The 23,642-nt window shown below is 36.3% G+C and overlaps 1 protein-coding gene across 1 annotated transcript in view; it reads left to right on the top strand.

The window, feature by feature from the left end:
* The window catches only part of LOC121443477 (highly divergent homeobox), a 101,709-nt gene that overhangs the window by 5,698 nt on the left and 72,369 nt on the right, over positions 1-23,642 (top strand). Inside the window, exons 2-3 of the mRNA XM_041645225.1 lie at positions 3,732-4,841; positions 20,893-20,946. Of these exons, the coding sequence (XP_041501159.1) occupies positions 3,732-4,841; positions 20,893-20,946 (1,164 nt within the window). The remainder of the gene's footprint in view (positions 1-3,731; positions 4,842-20,892; positions 20,947-23,642) is intronic.

Genomic DNA, 23,642 nt, shown 5'->3' with positions numbered 1-23,642 from the left:
ACTATTAAAACTGAGATTAGCTTAACATTAGATGTGGACGTTACTCTATCAGGACTTCCAAACCTCCAGAAATTTTGCTGACAATAAATTCTTATTTTCCATATGTAATTGGGGAATCTGGGCCACTAATTCTATTTTAACCTTACTCAGAACTATAGTTATTTAAAGGTATCATCCACACTTTCAGTCTACCCATTGACACAAAAGCAGTTATCAAGAGTAACTACCATACCTACTTAGACTCTATTCCTTAATGCAAGGTCAGTATTCTTCAGCTTCATGTCCTCCTCCTACCAGTCTGCTAGTATTTTTTCTTTTCTACTTATTTTTCTGTATTTCACACTACCCTGAACCATAAATTATTTTAATGATTTGGAAACAAATAAAAAGAACTGTAAATATAAACTCCCCCTGCCACTAAATGGGTTTTGAGGAACAAGAATATAAAATGGAATCCAGGGAGTGAGAACTCTTAACTTGGATACCTCCCTTTCCTTGTCCATGCACATATATACAATGTTAGTAGTTGCTCAGAGACTGAGCCTGCATCCTTTCTCCCTCCTTTTTAATGAGCAATGTTTAGTGAATAATTTTAAGTATTATCAGGGAGCCCTATAAGAACTTCTATTACTCCCAATTCCATTTCTATGTTTTTTGTTTTTTATTTGTAGGAAAGTATGATACTGTATTTGTTCAAAGTATGTGTAAAATCAGAGAAAGTAGGCTACGAGTTTAGTAGCCACTATATTAATGGGCTAACTTAATCTGTGTAGACAGTGTTTCAGACAAATGAGGTTTCTGGATAACTAGATAGCTGAATTTCATACGTACATGATATTTTACTGCATTTTAATTTTGATGTGTACATAATATATCAAACCATATGTGCTATTATGTATAATATGCAGTTATATTTGTAAACAACAAAATTATATAAGTATGACATATTGTGAAAGATGCCTCTAGATATACTAGTTCCTAGAATCAAGCTTACGAATTCATCATGCTTTTCCTCAATATTTTGTAAGCTTAGTTATATATAGTTTATAATGTAAGTATACATAATTCTTCTTATGCATTTTTAAATTGAAAAGCTGGAAACATTTTAAATGTTTATGAAATTCACCTATTGGGAAATGGTGTTTTTCCAAAGAGTTTTTCCTCTGTTTTCTTCCCTTGTGATATTTGTGCTTACACATATTTCAGATCTTGCTTGTAGATCCTGCTACTCCTGTTCAAGGAAGTCAGAGTGACTTTCAAATTCCCACTATGTCATGTGAAGCAAAGGGGAGCATCACAGTTTCTGGAATACTTTCTTTATTAAAAATAAACTCATAAAAGTAAGATAGTCGATGGGTAACTAGTTCAGGAGGTTCTAGTCACTTCATATGAGGTAATGAAAGAAGAATCCATTCGAGAGCAAGCAGATTTTTGCTACTTGCTGACAAGGTATCTTCCCCAAAGTTATTATTTTTGGACTTCAGTTTTTTCATCTATATAATTTAAAATGTAGCACCTACTAATATAACTAAAATATATAAAGAATAGTCATTGTAGAATCTAGTACATGCAATACTATAGCAAAATTAATGTTGTCTATACATTGTGTAAACACTGCAAATTGGATAATTTTTGAGGTTTTCAGATGCACATCATTAAAAACTTGCAAAAAATAAATCTTACATCATTTATTGTGAGGTTAGTTTATTTAATATTTTCATTTATTCATTTATTTTGTTTAATCCCTAAAAGATTATCGTGTTTTAGTAGTTTATCATATGGCATGAATTTTTTAATATAAAGTTGCATAATCACATTATGGAATGCAATATATTTATTGCATATTTTAAGAAGAACTATGATTCAGGGAAATTATACTAAGGTAATTATAATAAATTACTTATGTAGAAGAATGTATTTTATAATTAAATTCTAAATGCCAACCTATTGTATTACCTTTATGCATTACTTTTTTCTGTTTTTAAAAGTAATATATTTATTGCATGAAACTTTTTAAGTACAAAAAAGTAAATGACTACTATAAATTAAGGATAAACAAAAGAATGGTATAATATAACCAAGTTACTACCTCTATAGAAAACTTCTCTTCCAAATCAGTTAAAAGGGCAAATATCCCAATATGAAAATAGGTATATGTAATGCATGATAAAATTTATCAAAATAATATAATAACCATTGAAATCCAATCAAAGCAACAATCATGTACCTTTTATCAGATTAGCAAAAACTACAGAAGATTTAAACTTGAGGTTTGAGGTAAAAAAATTTCATATTTTGGAGGGTACTTAGAAAATAATAGATTTTTGCTATTTCTTTTCTAGAATTGCATGACAAGGAATCACCAACACAAAGATTTATGCAAAATGAAGTATATAATAATGAATATTTCTAAAAATAATATAAATAATAGTATGATATTAACCACATTATATATATCCACCCCAATAGATGTCATTAAGTCTGAAGATTATGAATTCACATTTGATTAATAATGCAATGAGTATTTTCTAATGAGTTAAAGAGCTGACTTTAGTGTTCTTTCATTTTTTTGATATTATAAATAAATAATAAATGTGATTAACTTTTTTATAAGCTTTGTCTATACCTGTGCCTACATTTTAATGGTTATTAGCTGAATGAATTATGCATAATAATGAATTGCATCATGGCATTTTCATGCATTTATATACTGTATTTTGGTCATCTTCACCTCCATTTTTCTACTCTTAACCTCCCACTCCTGATGATCCCTTTCTCTTCTCAACCTAGTCACATTTCTCCTTCCAGTGTGTCTTTCTCTTTTTGTCATTGTATCAGTATGTGATGACTCTGAGTTTCATATCAGGGCTCTTTACAGGGTTCTAGGGGAGGAACTGTTTACAGGAGCATGAGCTCATTACTGGAAGCTATGACACTGAATAAAATACGTGTTTCCTTTACCCCAGAAATTATTAATTTCCTATAGATTCACAGGAATGGTTGGGGCATGGTGAGTCTTCCCCATGGCTATTATTATATCAACTATCAGCTATCTGCTGATAGTTTGGGGAGTAAGGGGTGGGCTCAAGTAGGTTAAAAGGATAACCAACTACTCTTATCTCAGATATGATTCCCGAGCTACAGGAAGAAATCCACTACCGGTACTATAAACCTTGTGAAAATCACATGGTTGGGAAGGTCATCAGCTCTAGTGGGGAAGCTACTGCTACTGTTTTGCAAAATGGACACTATGTGCCATTAAATTGCCCTCTAAATAACTGTGTTTATACTCAAATTAGTGCCCCGATCATCTTTGGTCAGAGAAGTTCCTTCTTGCTGTGGGAAGTACTAAGTGCAGAGACTTATAACTGGTCAAACTGTAATTATGTTTTAAAGATATATTTTTGGCAATGTATTTAATAGGCCATAGGATATAAACACGTTTAGAATTCTTCAATATTTTTGCAATTCTTGGGACATATTAATTTGGTAGATCATATGGCAGAGAGAAACATGTTCTTACTGATGTTCTCATGTATTTATTAAGTACTTAATCATGTTTGCTGTTAGACTTTTGTTACTTTGTCTTTTATTGGATCTTTTTCCTTTCGCCCATGTCTAAGCTCTGTTTCTATGACAAGAATATAATTTATTACATGGAAATGGATTTTCTAAGTTCATTGTTACCTTTTATTATATTGCCATTGTATTTTTTTCTTTTATCCTTTCAGACGTGGGTTGGCAATAAGCGAAGAAAAATGAGTAGTAAGAACTCTGAATTAGGAACAGCAGGAACTGTTTCTGGTACCTCATTGGCAGCTCCAGACATTACAGTCAGAAATATGGTTAATATTGCCCGGCCTTCAAGCCAGCAATCTTCTTGGACTTCTACCAATAATGATGTCATTTTAACTGGTATATATAGTCCAGCAAGCTCATCAAGTAAGCAAGGGACAACAAAGAATACAAATACACAAATTACAGAAGCACATAAAATTCCTCTTCAGAAACCAGCCAGTAAAAATGACACTGAATTTCAATTGCACATTCCTGTTCAAAGACAAGTAGCACACTGTAAAAATGCTTCTGTGCTCCTAGGGGAAAAGACAATTATTTTGTCAAGACAGACAAGCGTACTAAATGCTGGAAACGCGGTGTACAACCACACAAAGAAAAACTATGGAAGCTCTCCGGTGCAAGCTTCTGAAATGACAGTACCTCAAAAGCCATCTGTGTGCCACCGACCTTGCAAAATTGAACCAGTTGGCATTCAAAGGTCAAATAAACCTGAACATGCAGGTCTGGCATCACATAACTTATGTGGGCAAAAGCCAACTGTTAGAGACCCTTACTGTAGAACACAAAACTTGGAAATTCGTGAAGTGTTTTCATTGGCAGTCAGTGATTACCCTCAGAGAATTCTGGGAGGAAATACCACACAGAAGCCTGGTTCAGCAGAAGGAACTTGTTTGTCCATTGCGATGGAGACTGCTGATGCAGAGGATGAGTATGCTAGAGAAGAAGAGCTGGCATCAATGGGAGCACAGATAACAAGCTACTCAAGGTTTTATGAAAGTGGCAATTCTCTTCGAGCTGAGAACCAAAGTACAAGTTTGCCTGGACCGGGAAGAAACCTGCCAAATTCACAAATGGTGAATATTAGAGATTTGTCAGACAATGTACTGTATCAAAATAGAGACTACCATTTGACACCACGGACCTCATTGCATACAGCACCGAGTACTATGTACAGTAATACTAATCCATCCCGGAGTAATTTTTCTCCACATTTTGTATCATCAAACCAATTGAGGTTATCACAAAACCAAAATAACTACCAGGTAAGGTATTAAGTTGTTTTATGAAGATTTTTAAAAGCATGCTTGATTGAAAAACAATGTTTGTGTACAGTTAGATCATAGCATAGGCCACAACTCATATTTTTAAGCAATTTGAGATTTTATTTGAAAATGGTGGATTGTTTTCAATACCTTGAAGAATACTGTGCATATCAAGTTTTAAAATGGTGAAGTCTTTAAAAAATATATAAGAAATATAGTCATTTAGTAGCATCCTACTGCAGACATAAAAAATTTTTGTTCAAGAAATGGCACCTTTATATAAAGTATAGCATTTCGCACATCTAAAATAAAATTAAATTGGTTATGTACCCAATTGCCTTCCTTGAATACATAGGCAAGCGAGTCAATCAGCCCTTTAGATGTCAATGGCTAAGAACAGAGTTTGTGGCAGTTTAGCCAACTGATTTGTCTAAAGGTAGGTGCCTAATTCAAATGCTAAGTTGACCATTAATCAAATAATCTTTTTGTATGACACTTATTTGGAAGGCTATATCCAGAGTAAGTCTTTAGTAAGCTTTAGACCTGGAAACAAAACAGTATTATTTCTTTACTGTTTTACATATTCAATTGTTTAGGTATGTTTCAGATAATCTCTTTAACTGTGAAGTATAAGTCTACCTCAGAAGCTTTCTTAAGATCTCTGCCTTAAAAAATATGATTTTGAGAATTTAAATAAGAGGGTGTGGATGCTTGTTATTTTTCCTTGCTACTAGCCATACATCCTTAGCTCTTCAACCACAATATTGAAGGAAAGATGCTCCCAGGATGTTCCAAATGTAAGACATCATTTTCTCCTAAGCCTCTCTACCTTATGGTTTTATAATTCAAACTGGAAAGCAATAGCTGACTGTAGTGGTATAAGTTCCTAAGCACCACAAGCTCCTAGTCATCCTAATTTACATACAACTTCCAACCCAACCAGAGCTACATAGTGAGGCCCATCTCAAAGTAAAAACAATAGAGACAGTGAGAGTGGGGGAAGGAAAATTAAAAAAAAAAAACAATGACATAGACCTGAAAGCACCCTTCCTAGCGTAAGCCCCTAACAAAGAGGAAGTTGGTGATTAGGAGTTACTTCATTTTTCTATTTGTTCTTTACCAAAATTCATATTTAATATAATGTTGAATTATATCGTTAATATCCTCATCACCTTATGCATCTTTATTTTTTTTTACTCTTTTGGTGTTTTATTTAATTATTTATTGAATGATTGATTTACCATAAGGACTTGATACACAGCTGTGCTTGGTCTGATCTGGACTAAAACTTGTTATCCTCTTACTTCTGCCTTCTGAGTGTTGCAATTATAGGCATATGTCACCATTTCCTGACAGTGTTATTAATTCTAATAATAATAATGTTTACCATTTGCTGAAGGACATCCAAATGTCTCAGGCTAATCTAGGCTACATAATTAGGTCCTATCTTAAATGTAAACTAACATATATTAAATGTAAATACCCTGGTTCTCTTTTGCTTATTGTAGAGAATATATTTTTTCACGCTTTTAAATGTAGAATATGGGTGTTCTTGAATCTAAAATGAGTATTTTGTAGCCAAAGGATTATTGAATCTTGTTTTTGTTTTCTCTATTCAGCCATTCTATATTTGACTAGAGAATAAAATCCATTTACATTTAAAGTAATTATTGACAGGTAAGGACTTAATATTCTTATTTGTTAATTTGCAGTTCCTTTTTTTGTTTATTCCTGTTTGGATGTCTTAATTCATAATTTTAAATTGTTTTTTTAATAATATGTTTTTATTTCATTTTTGTCTTTTGTATAACTACCAAAAGGTTTTTTTTTGCTTAATGATTATCATTAAGTCTGAATAAAATGTGAAAATTATTTTTTAAAGTTTAGTTTTTTTTTCTAATAGGCCCACTACTTAGAGATTCTCTTGGAATATTTTGTTAGATTTATTTTCTTTCTCTGAATGGACACTAGTGTCCTGTTTCTTTCCATACACTACTTTTTATATTGATAATTTGAGGAGCAACAAACTTTTCTAGTTTTAGCATCCTGGCTTTATGGAGACATTCACTGGTCAGTCTAGCATAGTGTTTTCAGGTCTTTTAGTCTGTTCACAGGTTTCCACTGAGTACTTATGCATATTTAACAATTCCTCTGTTTTAGTAGCTATGTTAAAATATTTTAAGTTGTCTGAGCCTCACTCTAGCTTCTCGAGGTACCATTAGTTATTCTATTCTATTTCACAATTACTATTATCTTTCTCCACATTTCTGTGGATCATCATTCTCCATAAGATTTTCACAACCCATGTCCATTTTTTTCCACCATTTCCTCTAGTCTGTGAGCTCACCTGCACCACGTTTGTCTTTCTGAACTTCCAATTCATAGATAAAGAGACCGATCCCTCAGATGGCCTGAGACACATTACAGTAATGAAAAATACAATCAGATTAAGTCTGCTTCTTGTTCACAGAAGAAAACTATGTATTGGGCCAAAATTGCCTTCAAGTCATGTCATGTCACACTAAAAAATATTTGTCTAAAATGGCTCAATAAAATGCCATACATTTTATAACCACATTGACCAGGACAGTTTCTTAGTCATTTGCTTTGTTTCTGTAGGTTTTGACAGGTTTTCAGAACTGCCACAATGCTGTTTTAGTCCTTTACCACTTGTATTTCTTTTTTTCTTTGTTTTGACATAGAGACCCAATATTTAGTCTTTGCTGGCTTGGAACTGCCTATAAAGGCTTGTCTTCGTCTTGCAATCCTCCTGCCTCAGACCGCCAAGTTCTGGTTATGTATTCTCACTTCCATCCAACTAGTTATTTATTTAGTATCATCTTGACAGAACAAGTTTCTAGAAATTCTTAGGTTTTTTGTTGCTAACTTCAATCTATTATTGGTTTTCAAATTAAGAGATATTACATTAGACCACATAAGGTTAGTACAAAGAACAGCTATGATGTTTTGTAAAAAAAAATAAACAAACCATAGTTTGCTTCAACAGAGTTGTATGCAAAGATAATTTGTAGTAAAAGCACAAGTCCAGCCCTCCAAAAGCAGTAGTTTACTAACAACAATAAATCTTCTATTTCTGCTTTGAGTTCTGATCTGTTACTAGTCATGATATAAAATTACCTCATTTCAGTTATAAAAATGTATGGAAAACTTAGTATTAACATTTGACAACTATATTTTCTGTAATTAGTAATGATGTTTATGGTGATGTCTTGTTTGTACAAATAAAAGTGACCTGAAGATCAGAGGGCAGAATAGTTCACCATAGAGGTCTGGAGGTCTAAAGAGACAGACAGGAAGTGATGTTGCAAGGGGACAGACAGGCCCTCCTTGCAACAAAGTGATAAGGTGGAAAGAGACAGGAACTCAGTCTCTTGACTAGGAAGTTGAGTGGCTGTGGTTTTGTTCCTTCATCTCTCTGATCTCTCAACATTTTCCCCAATATCTAACTCTAGGCTATTATTATTAAGACCTATTAGAACTCATGCTACATGTTGGTGCCATTTGTAGCTGGAGATTTCTCTCCAGCCTGCCAGTTCCTGAATATTCACTCTGAGGCTTAATATTTCCAAACTGTTTGGCCAATGACTTTGTTTATTACTAACTAGCCTTTACATCTTAAATTAACCCTTTTCTATTCATCTATGTATAGCCATGTGGCCATGGCATTACCTTACATCTTGTTTCTCCAGCGATGGCATCTCCCTGACTCTGCTTTCTGTCTCCCTATCTTACTGCTTGGATTTCCCACCTGGCTCTATTCTACCTGGTTATTGGCAAAATCAACTTCATTGTTAACCTGTTAACCAATGGTAATAAAACATATTCGCATGCAGAAGACCATTCCACATCAAATGTTTATATTTTTCTCAAATGTTATTTTATGTGAACAAATTTAGATAATATATTCAAGTATTTTGGAGGTCTTATTTTCAGATTTATAATTGTATGCCACCTAGTGCCTTTGAATCAGAAAATGATGTTTCTAGATACAAATTAATATCATTTTATTTATAAATTGGCACTATTTTGCAGCCAGTATCTTAAGAATTGCAAATAAAATTAGTTTTTATGCAATATCTGAAGACTTTTTTAATTTAATTTACGTATCTTAGAATTCCAATTTTCTTGTTCTTCATTTTTGTGACTTATAAAATTTAATTACTAAAAATTATATAGAAATAAAGTCAAAATTAACTTACTTGTCAGTTGCAAGGATTTTGGTGGGCTCATAAACATTCCTAAATAGCATTTTACTGTCACTTAATGAAAAAAATTGATATACCCAAAATGTGTTAGTTGCTTATCCCAAAATGCTACTACCAAAAAGTGATTTGTCAAGCTAATCTACTTCTCAGAGCCTTGACAGAGACTTTATATGGAGAAGAGTGAAAAAATTTTATGTGTGCATCAGGACACAATTTTTTTCTTGCTTCCAGTCAACCCAAGCTCAAAAAGACAAATATTTAGTACTTTTTCTGATGTGTGATCCCTAGCTTCTAGCTCTTAAATATGTGTAAGCAGGATTGCGTAAGTGTTAGTTAAATTTAGGAAGTTAGAAAGGACCCCATGAAACTTGGGAAAAGTAGGGCTTTAAGGAAGGGGGTAAGGAAGATAATAAAATAAAATGGAAGAGGAAATACTGGGAATGAGAGTATACAAGAGAAATGGGAGGGTAGGAAGAAAAGGAGTGGGTAGGAGAATAATCAACAAAAATTAAATATATATAATATGTCATATGGAAAACTTTTTTAGTTAATTTAAAATACATATAAAATAAACGTTCTTTTTAACCAGAAGCAAGTTCCTCTTCTTTTTTGTTTTTTTTTAACTTTTTTTATTGAGAAAAGAAAAAATAAAACAAATTTCCTCCTCCTCCCAGCCTCCCATTTCCCTCCCCCTCCTCCCACCCTTCTCCCCCTCCCCCGACTCCTCTCCCCCTCCCTCTCCAGCCCAAAGAGCAGTCAGATTTCCCTGCCCTGTGGTAAGTCCTAGGTCCTCCCCCCTCCGTGCATTTCTAGGAAGGTGAACATCCAAACTGGCTAGGCTCCCACAAAGCCATCACATTACGTAGGTTCAAAACCCCGTGCCATTGTCCTTGGGTTCTCATCAGCCCTCATTGTTCGCCATGCTCAGAGAGTGCAGTTTTATCCCATGCTTTTTCAGTCACAGTTCAGCTGGCCTTGGTGAGCTCCCAGTAGATCAGCTCCACTGTCTCAGTGGGTGGGTGCTCCCCTCATGGTTCCGACTTCTTTGCTCATGTTCTCCCTCCTTCTGCTCCTCATAGGGACCTTGGGAGCTTAGTCCAGTGCTCCAGTGTGGGTTTCTGTCTCTGTCTCCATCCATCACCAGATGAAGGTTCTATGATGATATGCAAGATATTCGTCAGTATTGCTCTAGGATAGGGTCATTTCAGGTTCCCCATCCTCAGCTGCCCAAGGAACTAACTGGGGACCTCGGCTTGGGTATCTGGGAGCCACTCTAGGTTCAAGTCTCTTGCCAACCCTAAGGTGGCTCCCTTAACTAAGAACCGTGCTTCCATGCTCCCCCATCCAACCTTCCTTCATCCCAATCCTCCCCCTTCCCCAAGCTCCCCCCATTCTCCCCTTCTCCCCCCTCTCTCCCCATCTCCCCTTACCTCCATCCCACCCACCCCCAAGATCTCAATTTTCTCCCCGGCAATTTTGTCTACTTCCCATAGCCAAGAGGACAACTATATGCTTTTCCTTTGGTTCACTTTCTTACTTAGCTTCTTTGGGATCACCAAGTGTAGACTCCGTGACCCTTGTTTATGGCTAGAAACCAATTATGAGTGAGTACATCCCATGTTCATCTTTTTGGGTCTGGGATACCTCACTCAGGATAGTGTTTTCTATTTCCATCCATTTGCATGCAAAATTTGAGAAGTCATTTTTTTTTAACTCAGCATAGTACTCTAATGTGTAGATATTCCACACTTTCTTCATCCATTCTTCCATTGAAGGGCATCTAGGTTGTTTCCAGGTTCTGGCTATTAAAAATAATACTGCTATGAACATAGTTGAACAAATGCTCTTGTCATGTGATAGGGCATCTCTTGGGTATATTCCCAGGAGTGGTATTGCTGGGTCCAGGGGTAAGTTGATCCCGAATTTCCTGAGAAACCGAAACACCGATTTCCAAAGTGGTTGCACAAGATTGCATTCCCACCAGCAATGGATGAGTGTTCCCCTTCCTCCACAGCCTCTCCAGGAAAGGCTATCATTGGAGTTTTTTATTTTAGCCATTCTGACAGGTGTAAGATGATATCTCAAAGTTGTTTTGATTTGCATTTTCCTGATTGCTAAGGAGGTTGAGCATGACCTTAAGTGTCTTTTGGCCATTTGAACTTCTTCTGTTGAGAATTCTCTGTTCAGTTCAGTGCCCCATTTTTTAATTGGGTTAATTAGCATTTTAAAGTCTAGTTTCCTGAGTTCTCTATATATTTTGGAGATCAGACCTTTGTCTGTTGCAGGGTTGGTGAAGATCTTCTCCCAGTCAGTAGGTTGCCTATTTGTCTTGGTGACAGTGTCCTTTGCTTTACAGAAGCTTCTCAGTTTTAGTAGGTCCCATTTATTCAATGTTGCCCTTAAAGTCTGTGCTGTTGGGGTTACACATAGGAAACGATCTCCTGTGCCCATCTCCTGTAGGGTACTTCCCACTTTCTCTTCTATCAGGTTCACTGAGTTCTGACTGATAGTGAGGTCTTGAATCCATTTGGACTTGAGTTTTGTGCATGGTGATAGATATGGGTCTATTTTCATTCTTCTACAGGTTGACATCCAGTTGTGCCAGCACCATTTGTTGAAGATGCTTTCTTTTTTCCATTGTATACTTTTGGCTCCTTTATCAAAAATGAGGTGTTCATAGGTTTGTGGGTTAAAATTCGTGTCTTCTATACGATTCCATTGGTCAACTTCTCTGTTTTTATGCCAGTACCACACTGTTTTCATCACTGTAGCTCTGTAATAGAGTTTGAAGTCAGGGATGGTAATGCCTGCAGACAATCCTTTATTGTATAGGATTGTTTTGGCTATCCTGGGTTTTTTGTTTTTCCATATAAAGTTGATTATTGTCCTCTCAAGATCTGTGAAGAATTTTGATGGGACCCTGATGGGGATTGCATTGAATCTATAAATTGCCTTTGGTAGAATTGCCATTTTTACTATGTTGATCCTCCCAATCCAAGAGCAAGGAAGGTCCTTCCATTTTCTGGTATACTCCTCAGTTTCTTTTTTCAATGCCTTAAAGTTCTTGTCAAATAGATCTTTCACTTCCTTGGTTAGATTTACCCCAAGATATTTTATGCTGTTTGTGGCTATCGTGAAAGGTGAAGCTTCTCTGACTTCCCTCTCTGCTTCCATATCCTTTGTGTATAAGAGGGCGACTGATTTTTTTGGAGTTTATCTTGTATCCTGCCACATTACTAAAGGTGTTTATCAGCTGTAAAAGTTCTTTGGTGGAGTTTTTGGGGTCGCTTATGTACACTATCATATCATCTGCAAATAACGAAAGTTTAACTTCTTCCTTTCCAATTTGAATCCCTTTGATCCCCTTATGTTGTCTTATTGCTATTGCTAGAACTTCAAGTACTATATTGAAGAGGTATGGCGAGAGTGGACAGCCTTGTCGTGTTCCTGAGTTTAGTGGGATGGCTTTAAGTTTCTCTCCATTTAATTTAATGTTAGCTGTCGGCTTGCTGTATATAGCTTTTATTATATTTAGGTATGACCCTTGTATCCCTAATCTCTCCAATACTTTTATCATAAAGGGGTGTTGAATTTTGTCAAATGCTTTTTCAGCATCGAATGAAATGATCATATGGTTTTTTCTTTCAGTTTATTTATATGCTGGATTACACTGAAAGATTTTCGTATGTTGAACCAGCCCTGCATCCCTGGGATGAAGCTTACTTGATCATAATGGATAATTTTCATAATGTGTTCTTGGATTCGGTTTGCCAGTATTTTGTTGAGGATTTTTGCATCGATGTTCATGAGTGAGATTGATCTATAATTTTCTTTTTTGGTTGAGTCTTTGTGCGGTTTTGTTATCAGAGTAACTGTAGCTTCATAAAAGGAATTTGGCAATGCCTCTTGTGTTTCTATATTGTGAACTACATTAAGGAGTATAGGTATTAGGTCTTCTTGGAAGTTCTGGTAGAATTCCGCCTTTAAACCATCTGGTCCTGGGCTTTTTTTGGTAGGGAGGGTTTTGATAACCTCTTCTAATTCTTCACGACTAACATGTCTATTTAGATTGTTCACCTGGTCCTGGTTTAACTTTGGTATATGGTATTTATCTAAAAAAGTGTCCATTTCCTTTACATTTTCCAGTTTTGTGGCATATAGGCTTTTGTAGTAAGATCTAATGATTCTCTGAATTTCCTCTGTGTCTGTGGTTATGCCCCCCTTTTCATTTCTGATCTTATTAATTTGCAAATTCTCTCTCTGCCGTTTGATTAGTTTGGATAGGGGTTTGTCAATCTTGTTGATTTTCTCCAGAAACCAGCTTTTTGTTTCATTGATTCTTTGGATTGTTTTCTGTGTTTCTATTTTGTTGATTTCAGCCCTCAGTTTGATTATTTCCAGTCTTCTACTCCTCCTAGGTGAGTCTGCTTCTTTTTTTTTCTAGAGCTTTCAGTTGGGCTGTTAAGTCTCCAATGTGAGCTTTCTCTGTTTTCTTTAAGTGGGCACTTAGTGCTATGAACTTTCCTCTTAGGACTGCTTTCATAGTGTTCCATAAGTTTAAGTATGTTGTTTCTTTATTTTCATTGAATTCCAGGAAGACTTTAATTTCTTTTTTAATTTCTTCCTTAATCCAGGTATGGTTCAGTAGTTGACCATGAGTTTGTAGGCTTTTTGGGGGTAGCATTGTTGTTGAATTCTAACTTTAATCCATGGTGATCTGATAAGACACAGGTGGTTACTAATATTTTTTTGTAATTGTGGATGTTTGCTTTGTTACCGACTATGTGGTCAATTTTTGAGAAGGTTCCATGAGCTGCAGAGAAGAAGGTATATTCTTTCCTATTTGGGTGGAATGCTCTATAGATGTCTGTTAAGTCCATTTGATTCATTACCTCCATTAATTCTCTTATTTCTCTGTTAGATTTCTGTCTGATTGACCTGTCCATTGGTGAGAGAGGAGTGTTGAAGTCTCCTACTATTAGTGTGTGCGGTTTGATGGCTGCCTTGAGTTGTAGCAATGTTTCTTTTATGTACGTAGGTGCTTTTATATTAGGGGCATAGATGTTCAGAATTGAGACTTCATCCTGCTGAACTGTTCCTGTTATGAGTATAAAATGTCCCTCTCCATCTCTTCTGATTGATTTAAGTTTGAAGTCAACTTTGTTAGAGATTAGTATGGCCACACCTGCTTCTTTCTTAGGTCCATTTGCTTGATAAGCCTTTTCCCAGCCCTTTACTCTGAGTAGGTGCCTGTCTTTGTTGTTGAGGTGTGTTTCTTGTAAACAGCAGAATGTTGGATCCTGTTTTCGTATCCAATCTCTTAGCCTGTGCCTTTTAATAGGTGAGTTGAGTCCATTGACATTAAGTGATATTAATGACCAGTGGATGTTAACTCCGGTCATTTTTTTAGTCGTAGAGTTTGTGTGTTTCCCTTCTTTGATTTGTGTTGGTGAAGGGTCTCTAGATGTCTGAGTTATTGTGGTCATTGTTGGACTCCTTGGTTAGTGATTTTCCTTCTATTACTTTCTGTAAGGCTGGATTTGTGGCTGCGTATTGTTTAAATTTGTTTTTATCCTGGAAAATTTTATTTTCTCCATTTATAGTGAACGAAAGCTTGGCTGGGTATAGTAATCTGGGCTTGCATCCATGGTCTCTTAGTTTCTGAAGTACTTCTATCCAGGACCTTCTGGCTTTCATGGTTTCCATGGAGAAGTCAGGTGTAAGTCTGATAGGTTTACCTTTATAAGTAATTTGGCCTTTTTCCTTTGCAGCTCTTAATATTCTTTCCTTATTCTGTATGATTTGTGTTTTGATAATTATATGGCGAGGGGATGTTCTTTTTTGATCCAGCCTATTCGGTGTTCTGTATGCTTCTTGAACCTTCATAGGTATATCTTTCTTTAGGTTGGGAAAGTTTTCTTCTATAATTTGATTAAATATATTTTCTGGACCATTGAGCTGCACTTCTTCTCCTTCTTCTACTCCTATTATTCTTAGGTTTGGTCTTTTTATTGTGTCCCATATTTCCTGAATATTTTGTGATGAGAGTTTGTTGGACTTGCTGTTTTCTTTGATCAGAGTTTTTATTTTCTCTATGGTATCTTCAGAATCTGAGATTCTTTCTTCTATCTCTTGTATTCTGTTGGTTATGCTTGTTTCTGTAGACTCTGTTTGTTTACTTAAATTTTCCATGTCCAGCCGGCCCTCTGTTTGTGTTTTCTTCTTTGCCTCCATTTCAGTTTTCAAGTCTTGCACCGTTTCCATTATCTGTTTGATTGTTTTTCCTTGGTTTTCTAGGGTATCATTCACTGATTTATTCAGTTCTTCAAACTTTCTGTTATATTTCTCATCCATTTCTATAAGGGCATTTTTTACATGCTGTTTAAGGGCGTCAATCACTTTCATGAAGTCAACCTTTTCTACTTCTTCTTGATTAAGGTGTTCATGTCTTCCCGTTGTGAGGTCGCTGATTTCTGGTGGCTTCATGTTGCTTTTCAGCTTGTTGAGCGAATTCTTGCCTTGGCGTCTACCTATCTCTTCTTCCAAATGCTCCCTTATGGATCTTCTTTACCGGATTAGGTCTCCTTGCCTACCCAATGCTAGATCTCCCCAACGTTGTCTCTCCCCAATGCTGGGTCTCCCCAAGGCTGGGTCTCCTGGCGCCGAGAGATCAGGCCTCCGTGCTTATGGGCAGGTGGCAAACAAAGCGCCTACCCTGCTTGGTGCAGGCAGGCCAAAGAAACAAAGGAACTCCCGCCTGCTTGGGTGCCCCGAGGATTCGGACCCAGTGCCCAGACAGGCTGGGCTGGGTGATGTTATTTGCAGAAAGAGGACAGTGGGGCCGAGGTGGGGAGGGTTCTGGATGTTAGCTGGGTGGGCTAGGAAGAAAGAGGAGGTATGCAGGGAGTGGGGGCCCTGCCGCGATCTCAAGAAGGATAGGGGGCCAAGGAACCTCTGAACTCCCCTTCCCGGGCTGGCACCGCGGGGCCAGAAACTCACCCCAACTCTGGGTCTCCTTGCGCCTCGCAAGTTCCTCTTCTATTCCAGTGTTCTTATTCTTTTGCATATTATCATGTTTGTCTTTTTATTGTTTCAGAAAGTTATAACAAGTGAACAGTGAAGGTTGTAACCAATTCAATTAAATGAAAAATATTTATAGACTTATCATATGCCTAACAGTATTCTCATGCTATGCACCTTATAATTAAAAAAAAAAACTAGAACTCTGCCAATTAAGCACTGTGATTGTCAAGCATTAATGCTCACCTAATAGCAGAACAATTGAAGGAAAGCTAAAACATTGATTTATGAATTTCTTACAGTTGAGAGACAGTTATTGCCTAATTGGTTCAGTTAATCAAATTGCATTTAATGAAAGGCTAATTAATGAAAATTCAATTTTCATAACTCACATAAAATTAAACATATTTCAGGTTGTAACTTCAGTATATTCATAAAATGATTTGAATTTTTTTTAAAAAGGGTGTTTATTGTACTATTAGTAGTACTATGACGTTGTATGTAGAATTCTTTATAGATGAACTAGGTTTCTATTGCTGTAATAAAGCCCATGACCAAAAGCACCTTGGGAAAGAAAGAATTTATTTGGCTTGCACTTCCACATCACAATCCATCACTACGGATAGTCAAGACAGGAGATCAAGCAAGGGCCTAGATGTAGAAACTGAAGCAGAGAGCATGGGGGGATGCTGCTTACTGGCTTGTTCTTTCTGACTTATTCTTTCTTTCTTATATACCACAGGACCATCTTCCCATTGATGGCCTCACCCACAATGAGCTGGGCTCCCCTACATCAAATATTAATCAAGAAAAATGTCCCATAGATTTGCCTACAAACTTGCCTATAGGCTGATCTTATGGAGCATTTTCTTAATTGAGATTTCCTCTTCTCAGAAGACTCTAGCTTGTGTCAAGTTGACAAAACTAACACAACTGACCCTTGTCAGCTTGACACAAAAAAAAACACATCACTATTAGCCATAATCTTTTCTTTCTTGTCTCCAAAATGTCATAGTACTATTAATAGTACAATATAAAACATAGTATAACTTTTAAAGTTTCACAGTCTTCAAAAATAATCAACAATTTAAAAGCCAAGTTGTCTTTGAAAACTTAGTGTCTTGTTAAAGTTTTGATGTTTCTAAAATATTCAAGTTGTTATAACTGTGGGTTCATAAGAAAACAAGGAAACAATCTAAATACTTTATTGCTCCAAGAAAGAACAAATGTATAGTCACCATCAAAGCAACACAAAACCAACATCCAGCAGTGTAGATCAAATCTTGTAACTGAATATCCCACATCTAGACTTTACTCAAGATCTTCTGGGCGCTGCAGAACCTGGGCAGTTCTACTTCTCTAGTTCTTCTATCCACAAGGCACACAGTTCATTTCATAGTTTCAGGTGGGCTCCATTCTAAATCTGCTGCTGACTTTGTTGGTCATCCCATATTACTGACTTTTCCAAAATGCCGGGGTCTCCATATGTTGCACCTTGACCAATGAACTCCCAGCCTCTCTTCAGGGACTCCAACCCTGTTATTTGGTTCCAAGCCTTGGCATTTCCCCATGATCACTTCAATCCTGGGTATTCCTCTACAACTGAGGATTTACCTTCATGAATGGCCTCTCCTGACCATTCACAGTGTGGAGCCTCAGTGCTTTCCAGGACCACTTCATGACTTCAAAAAAAAGTACCATGTGAGAGATTCATACACATTACTAAGTTTGGCTGCCAATATGAGGTGTAATTTTGTCCCCTTCAGGACCACAGTTTCTGTGTGCAGAACCTGAGAGAACACTTTCTCAATTATTTTTTCCTCAATGATTCTGGTATCTTATTAATCATAGTTATCGCTCAGCCAAAGCCAACAGCTCAATTGTCCCAGTGAAGCAAAGGTTTTATTGTAGTGGTGCTGGTCTCTTGTTAATCATAATTGATATTTCAGCCCCAGCTGAGCAAACATCATATATTTTTAACTTAAAATATTTCTTGAATGACCTGGATAAAGTCTGAAGGATTCTCAAAAACTTCCCTCTAAAACATATAACAAGCTAGGCTTCCATTCTCTGCATCTTTTTCAGCATTATCTTTCAAGTTACCACAGAACAGCTCATTAAGCTCTGAGTTGTCAATGGCTTTTTTCAGCCCAGCATCACAAAATATATCACAACCCTCCCAGAAATGACATGGTCAGGTCTGCCACAATAATACCCCATTAGAAAACAGCATGACCAAAGCAACTTCAGAAGAAAAGGTTTATTTGACTTACACGTCCACATTACAATCCATCATTGAGGAAGTTTTGGCCAGGAACACAAGAAGCCTCAAGACAGGAACTGAAATAGAGACCATGAAGGAATATTGCGTACTAAATTGCTCTCCAATATTTGTTTTGTTATACAACTCAGGACCACTGGCCCAGGAGTGGCATTGCTCACAGTGAGCTGGGCCCTCCCATACCAACCATTAATCAAGTAAATGCTCCATAGTTTTTCACACAGGTCAATCTTTTGTAGACATTTTCTCAATTGAACTTTCTTCTTTTCAGATGACTAGCCTGTGTTAAGCTGACAAACACTAACGAACAAAATAACTAAATTACTTTTTGAATCAGGTTAATATTTAATGGAATTCCTGTGTGACATTTGTAGGATATAAATTCTCTGAAAGGAAATAATTTTAATTTTCAAAATGATTTAAAAATTATATTTTGATTTGTATCATCAGTTCAAAGTATAAGCATGATTTTACATGAAACATGTGAATTACTATGCACAACTACACACACACAATGTAATTCTAATTTACATCCAAGCAATTGCATTTTTTCCAAATATATCCACGCTTAGTCATAAGACACAGACTTCCAGCAAAAGACATATCCTTATATTAAACTTATGATTCTTGGTTAGATTGAACGGGTTGGCCTGTCTAGGAAGTGGCTTTATGATGTTCATTAAACAAAGCCCATTGTCATCTCCCAAGCATTCAATTATTTTCTGTCTCATACATAATATCTGTCTTTTAATGTATTGATTTTTTGCATTTCTCTTTACCTTTCATCCTTCTTAGTCAAGTCTGTATTGCCTCTTGCACAAATATTTAGAAAAGTTTGTGTACTTCTTATACATGCTGAGACATATTAAACTTCCTAATCTACAAAAATAGAGTTCTGCCACATAACAGATGTACCAAAGACATTTCAATAGCTCCATATTTTCTATAGAATTAGATTGAAGTGTAGATGGCATTCCTTACTTCAACAAAGAGACTGACATTTCCTTGGACACAGCTATGCTGTTATGCCACAGTGATAATACAATTCTTTTTTTCTTGGAATATCTCTTTCTAGTTCTATCAATATTCTACTCACTTTTTAAGATGCAGCTGAGATACCAATCCACAAGTGGGTGTAATATTGCCATACTTTGAACTTGTACTGCTTTATTTATTGGATAATTCGAAATAATTGAATTTTGCTATTTTATGGAGCACAGAATGTGATTATTTTAGTTGATTTACCCTACTTATTTTAAAATAAAATGTCAATTATGCAACTCTGTCATGACCTTCAGCATTCAGCTAATCGCCATTTTATTGTACACTGAGTGAAAATATTTTACAATGAAGAAAAATACTTTTACTATGTGAAGCCAAATTCCCATCTCCTTTATACAGGGAATTGAAGCAAGTGTGTTCGTAACTATGACCATTACTCTGTTCCATTTGTAAAAGTTAAAATCTCTCAACATTTGGAGACAATATTGGCAAGTATTTGCCAAGATATGAAATAATTGTAGACTCTGGAAGATGTACCTATCTGTTCATGATTGCAACATTGCACAACTTCAACACTGAATACTGAACTGTGACTCAAAAAGAACAGATTTTGCTGGACACATTCTTATCTTGATAGCCTTGATGTGGTTGATGTGGCTTAAAAGTTCACCTTGCTACCTTTTACAGCCATATTTTATTTATACAAAAGTATTGTCCTTTAATTCAGTGGTCTTTTACAATCTACATTTTATCATTCTATGATAAGGGTGGATAAAGAGTGGAATGCATAACAAGATAGATAACTAGTGAGGACACAATTTAGAGAAACAGTGATTCAGTGATTTGCACTGAATCCCTAAGGTTTACATTAAGAAGGTGACTATAACAATATTTATGTTAGCAACTGCTGAGTGTTCGAAGTAAATACTTAATGTGTTTCATTTATAATATCATCTCTTGTTTGTGATGATGTTTTTTTTGTTTCTTTTTTAAAATTTATTTATTTATTAAAGATTTCTGTCTCTTCCCCGCCACCGCCTCCCATTTCCCTCCCCCTCCCCCAATTAAGTCCCCACCCTCTCCTCAGCCTGAAAAGCAATCAGGGTTCCCTGTCCTGTGGGAAGTCCAAGGAACCCCCACCTCCATCCAGGTCTAGTAAGTTGAGCATCCAAACTGCCTAGGCTGATGATGTTTTTAAGAAGTTCCATTTTCCATTTAATCCTTAAAGCATTACATTTTTAAAATAATTTTATTTTCCATACACTTTCATATCCTTTACAGGACCCAACAAACATTTATTTTGTAATTTCTAAGGGAATTTTATACCATTTTTAATTTTTTCTTTTTATGCAAGGGAAGACCCTCTAAATTCGTAAGGAAAAATACCTTTGATTTGGAGTATAATTTGAATACAGATCTATCTATTTATTTTCACAGCATGCACTGTGTTTTTTAGTGTTTATCAGTATTACAAGCAATGTGAATCCATACATTACTAAGATTCCATTTGTTGTTTCAACAGATTTCAGGAACCCTTACTGTGCCTTGGATTACAGGGTGTTCTAGGAAAAGAGCAGTAAGTAACCTTTGCTTTCAAGCAGCAAATGCATTGCCTCTCATATTCTTAGTGGAATGCCTTTGAAATGTTGGTGATTTTTTAAAGAACTAGTAAAATTTACCTTTGATAAAACTGAATTATCTCAGAAGAATGTATTTCCAGCTCATGCTATTTAATCTGCAAAGACAGCATTAATTAAAGTGCAGAAATCAATATACTGAGTATTCTTTGGCCAGGACTTCTGTTTAAAAACAAATTTATATCTTTATTTGCAAGTTTTTCATAATGCAGTTTATGACAAAGAAAAATCTAACAAAAATTAAAGAAAATGGATTTATAAATAAAGAAAACATTTAAAGCAACTCATAAAATCTCAGTTTCCTACTATTTAGTTGATCATACAGTTTAATCTTAAAGGATAATAAATATTACAAATATGCCTTACTGTTGTGTGAGGTTTCTGTCCTGCCTGGTCCCACAGTTGTTTAGCCCCAAAGAAATCACACAGAGGTCTATATTAATAATAAACTGATTGGCCCATTGGCTCAGGATTCTTATTAGCTCTTATAACTTATATTAGCCCATTATTCTTATCTGTGTTAGCCACATAGCTTGGTACCTTTTTCAGCAGGGTAATCACATCTTCCTTCTTCTGTGGTTGGGACAGGACTGGGGAGGAATGGGCTTCCTCCTTCCCGGAATTCTCCTGTTCTCCTTGACTCACCTCTATTTCTTGTCTGGTTTTCCTGCCTATACTTCCTGCCTGGTTACTGGCCAATTTGCGTTTATTTAAAATATAATTGATAGAATATAGACCATGGTCCCACACCACTTCCCCCTCTTTAAAAAACAAAAACAAAAACCCAAGATCATCCATAGTCCATTTTTTGGGAATGTGGGTGTAGTATTCCAGGCTACTTTCTGCTGGTTGGGGTGCTGATAATCTTATGGGGACCTAAACAAAATTTAGAATTATGATCAAGTCCTGATCCTGTGAGGCTTGATCATCTCAGACAGTATCTTGAATCTGTTCTGGATGTAGAACTCTGACATCTGGGCCATCTGTTTCTACTGGAGATTTCTCAGGTAGTCTTTCTTGATCAAAGCTGATTTTTCTTAACTCAGAATGAATCCACAGCTTCTTATTTCCTGTGGAAACAAAAGCAAAATCTCTTCTCCAAAGTAACATACCTTGTGACTTCAATTTTGAAATCAAGGTATTTTCAAAATATCTATCTTGGATTAATTCAGCAGCATTTATAAGCAAATATCTTTTAGCAGCTGTTGCTCCTTCCTCAGCATTCAAATAATTCAAAGAGAGCATAATAACATACAGTATTAAGATTCTCTGTGTAATTTTCATCTTTACATGACTTTATTTTAATCTCTATTTCTTTTATTTTTACTTTTACTTTTTGAGACGGGTTCTCTGTATATCTTTGGCTGTCCTGGAACTCTCTGTATAGACCAGTCTGTCTTTGAACTCACAGAGATCTACCTGCCTCTGCCTCCCAAGTGCTGGGATTAAAGGTGTATGCCACCACACCTTGACTTCACAGCGGTCTCTCTGACTCTGTCTTCTAAGTATTGGGATTAAAGATGTGTGCTACCACACCTTGAACTCACAGAGGTCTGTCTGCCTCTGCCTCCCAGGCATTGGGATTAAATGCATGTGCCACTGCACCTTGAACTCATAGAGGTCTGCCTGCCTCTGTCTCCGAAGTGTTGGGATTGAAGGCGTGTGCCACCACACCCAAATACTCTTTCTTTCTTTTTATTTTAAGGACTTTAACCATTTTCTTTTCTCTCCCAAGCCTACATATATTCTTAACACATTGAAAACCATTAGAGCTTTCCTTCATCTTTGACTCTCTCTTTAATGTATATCTCTCTCTTTTTTTTTCCTGACCACATGAGTCTTTAATTTGCTAAGCAGTATGGGTAGGATTAAAGCTATGGCTTTGTTGGCTGGATCCAGTACATTTCTTAGCTTTCTGAGATTTTAGCCTCATGGCTGAGGTACTGGCCGGAGCCATGTTTATTGCCACAACTCTATGGTGTTTCAAGGTCCCTGCCACCAACAGAAAGCATGCGGTCAGCTTTTCATCAACACCATTTAAGTGTTTTGTGGCAAGACCTTTTTAAAGAGCTGCAAAGTTTTGCAGCAAAAGCTGAGTCAGGAAGCTTCTCTTAAATGACAGTGCTTGCTTGCCTTGTAGCAAGCAGAGCAGACCCGAGAAATTGCTGCTACCAAGAAGCCATGATTTACTCTATTCTTTTCTGTCTAGAATTATTTAACAAGCTCTGTCAGACTTTATGTGGATGCACTTGTTCACGTAGGCACCATTTGTTGTCTGAGTTTTTTTTTTCCTTTCTGGTTTCTGTCCTCCCACCAGGTTCCACAGATGATTAGCCCCAAAGAAATCACACAGAGGTCTATATTAATGATAAATTGATTGGCCCATTGGCTCAGGCTTATTATTAGCTCCTATAATTTATATTAGCCCATTATTCTTATTTGTGTTAGCCACATGGCTCAGTACCTTTTTCAATGGGGCAATCACATCTTCCTTCTTCTGTGGTTGCGACAGGACTGGGGAGGAATGGGCTTCCTCCTTCTTAGAATTCTCCTGTTCTCCTTGACCCGCCTCTACTTCCTGTCTGGTTGTCCCACTTATACTTCCTGCCTGGTTACTGGTCAATCAGCATTTATT

This window comes from Microtus oregoni, unplaced genomic scaffold, assembly GCF_018167655.1.
Source record: "Microtus oregoni isolate MIOR12 unplaced genomic scaffold, Mior012 000107F_ref0000227, whole genome shotgun sequence".
In the NCBI taxonomy this organism is placed as follows: domain Eukaryota; kingdom Metazoa; phylum Chordata; class Mammalia; order Rodentia; family Cricetidae; genus Microtus; species Microtus oregoni.
This window is presented reverse-complemented; position numbering and strand designations above follow the sequence as displayed.